Source organism: Ischnura elegans, chromosome 12 (assembly GCF_921293095.1).
Source record: "Ischnura elegans chromosome 12, ioIscEleg1.1, whole genome shotgun sequence".
In the NCBI taxonomy this organism is placed as follows: domain Eukaryota; kingdom Metazoa; phylum Arthropoda; class Insecta; order Odonata; family Coenagrionidae; genus Ischnura; species Ischnura elegans.
In genome coordinates, this window is record NC_060257.1 from 80,562,219 (window position 1) to 80,564,924 (window position 2,706).

Below are 2,706 nucleotides of genomic sequence, written 5' to 3' on the forward strand. Positions count from 1 at the left end.
TTTCCATTTTTGTATTCGTTTTCCTTTTTGTTTTCGTTTTTTTTTGTCGTTTTAGTTTTCGTTTTTGTTTTCATTTTGGTTTTTGTTTTTGTTTTCGTTTTTTATTTTGTTATCGTTTTTGTTTTTTTCATTGTTTTTGTTTTTGTTTCCGTTTTTGTTTTCCATTGTGTTTTCGTTTTTTTTTTGTTTTAGTTTTTGCATTCGTTTAGTTTTCGTTTCTGTTTTTTTTTCTTTTTTTTTTGTTTCGTTTTTGTATTGTTTTTTTATAGTTTTTGTTAACGTGTTCGGTTTCGTTTTCGTTTTTGTTATCTTTCTTGTTCTCGTTCCTGTTCTTCTTCTAGTTTTTTTCCTGTTCCTGTTCCTTTTCTTGTTCCTGTTATTGCTCCGGTTCTTGTTCCTGTTATTGTCTTTTCTTGCTCCTGTTCTTGTAAGTGTTCTGGCTCATGTTTCTGCACCCGTTCTTGTTCCAGTTCTCATATTTATTTTCGTTTTTGTTTCCGTTTTTGTATTCGTTTTTGTTTTTTTTTTGTTTTTGTTTTTTTTGCTTTCGTTTTTGTTTTGGTTTTTCTTTTTTTCTTTGTTTTTGTTTTCGTTTTTGTTTTGGTTTTTGTTTTTCTTTTTGTTTTCGTTTTCGTGTTTGCATTCATTTTGTTTTCGTTTTTATTTTTCGTTTTTTTTCGCTTTTCTTTTCGTTTTTGTTTTCGATTTTTTTTTGTTTTTGTTTTCGACTTTTTTTGTTATTGTTTTCCTTTTTGTTTTTGTTTTTTTATTCGTTTTCTGTTTTTGCATTCGTTTTGTTTTTGTTTTCGTTAAAGTTTTCGTTTTTTTGTTTTCGTTTAAGTTTTCGTTTTTGTTTTCGTTTTTGTTTTCGTTTTTGTTTTCGTTTTTCTTTTCGTTTTTGTTTAAGTTTTTGTTTTCGTTCTTGTTTTTTTTTTCGCTTTTGTGTTCGTTTTTGTTTTCGTTTTTTATTTTGTTATCGTTTTTGTTTTTGTCATTGTTTTTGTTTTTGTTTCCGTTTTTGTTTTCAATTGTGTTTTCGTTTTCTTTTTCGTTTTAGTTTTTGCATTCGTTTTGTTTTCGTTCTGTTTTTTTTTCCTTTTTTTTTGTTTCGGTTTTGTATTGTTTTTTTATCGTTTTTGTTAACGTGTTCGGTTTCGTTTTCGTTTTTGTTATCTTTCTTGTTCTCGTTCCTGTTCTTCTTCTAGTTTTTTTCCTGTTCCTGTTCCTTTTCTTGTTCCTGTTATTGCTCCGGTTCTTGTTCCTGTTATTGTCTTTTCTTGTTCCTGTTCTTGTAAGTGTTCTGGCTCATGTTCCTGCACCCGTTCTTGTTCCAGTTCTCATATTTATTTTCGTTTTTGTTTCCATTTTTGTATTCGTTTTTGTTTTTTTTTTTCGTTTTTGTTTTTGTTTTTTTTTGCTTTCGTTTTTGTTTTGGTTTTTCTTTTTTGTCTTTGTTTTTGTTTTCGTTTTTGTTTTGGTTTTTGTTTTTCTTTTTGTTTTCGTTTTCGTGTTTGCATTCATTTTGTTTTCGTTTTTGTTTTTCGTTTTTTTCGCTTTTCTTTTCGTTTTTGTTTTCGATTTTTTTGTTTTTGTTTTCGATTTTTTTGTTATTGTTTTCCTTTTTGTTTTTGTTTTTTTATTTGTTTTCTGTTTTTGCATTCGTTTTGTTTTTGTTTTCGTTAAAGTTTTCGTTTTTGTTTTTTGTTTTCGTTTAAGTTTTCGTTTTTGTTTTCGTTTTTGTTTTCGTTTTTCTTTTCGTTTTTGTTTACGTTTTTGTTTTCGTTCTTGTTTTTTTTTTTCGCTTTTGTGTTCGTTTTTGTTTTCGATTTTTTTTTCGTTTTTGTTTTCGTTTTTGTTTTCCCGCTGGAAGAATTCAAACACCCATTTATTCTGTCATTGTTTTTGTCAATGTTTTTGTCATCGTTTTTGCCTTTGTTTATGTCATTGTTTTTGTCTTAGTTTTTGTCTTTGTTTCTGTCTTTGTTTCTGTCTTTGTTTCTGTCTTTGTTTCTGTTATTGTATCTGTCTTTATTTCTATCTTTGTTTTTGTTTTTTTATTTGTTTTTCGTCTTTATTTTGTCATTGTTTTTGTCATTGTATTTGTCATTGTTTTTGTCGTTGTTTTTGTCATTGTTTATCTTTGTTTTTGTCATTGTTCTTTTCTATGTTTCTGTCTTTGTTTCTTTCTTTGTTTCTGTCTTTGTTTCTGTAATTATTTCTGTCTTTGTATCTATCATTGTTTTTGTTTTTTTCTTTGTTTTTGCCTTTGTTTTGTCATTGCTGTTGTCATTGATTTATCATGGTTTTTGTTCTTGTTTTTTACATTGTTTTTGTCATTGTTTTTGACATTGTTTTTGTTTTTTTGTCTTTGTTTTTGTCATTGTTTTTGTCTTTGTTTTTGTCTTTGTTACAGTCATTGTTTTTGTCATTGATATTGTCATTGTTTTTCTCCTAGTTTTTGTCTTTGTTTCTTACATTGTTTTTGCCTTTGTTTTTGTCTTTGTTCCTGTCTTTGTTTCTTACATTGATTTTGTCTTTTTTTGTCTTTGTTTCTGTCTTTGTTTCTTACATTGTTTTTGTCTTTGTTTCTGTCTTTGTCTCTTACATTGTTTTTGTCTTTGTTTCTGTCTTTGTCTCTTACATTGTTTTTGTCTCTGTTTTTGACATTGCTATGTCATTATTTTTGTCATTGTTTTTGTCATTGTT

General features: G+C 27.0%; 1 protein-coding gene across 1 annotated transcript; it reads right to left on the minus strand.

The window, feature by feature from the left end:
• Window positions 1-1,429: 1,429 nt before the first annotated feature.
• On the minus strand, window positions 1,430-2,268 carry LOC124168739 (tRNA (guanine(37)-N1)-methyltransferase-like; the record flags this gene model as incomplete). Its single annotated transcript, XM_046547006.1, has 2 exons — window positions 1,430-1,480; window positions 2,197-2,268. Coding segments are annotated over 2 exons (123 nt in total), but the record flags the coding sequence as incomplete, so codon positions are not given.
• Window positions 2,269-2,706: the final 438 nt, after the last annotated feature.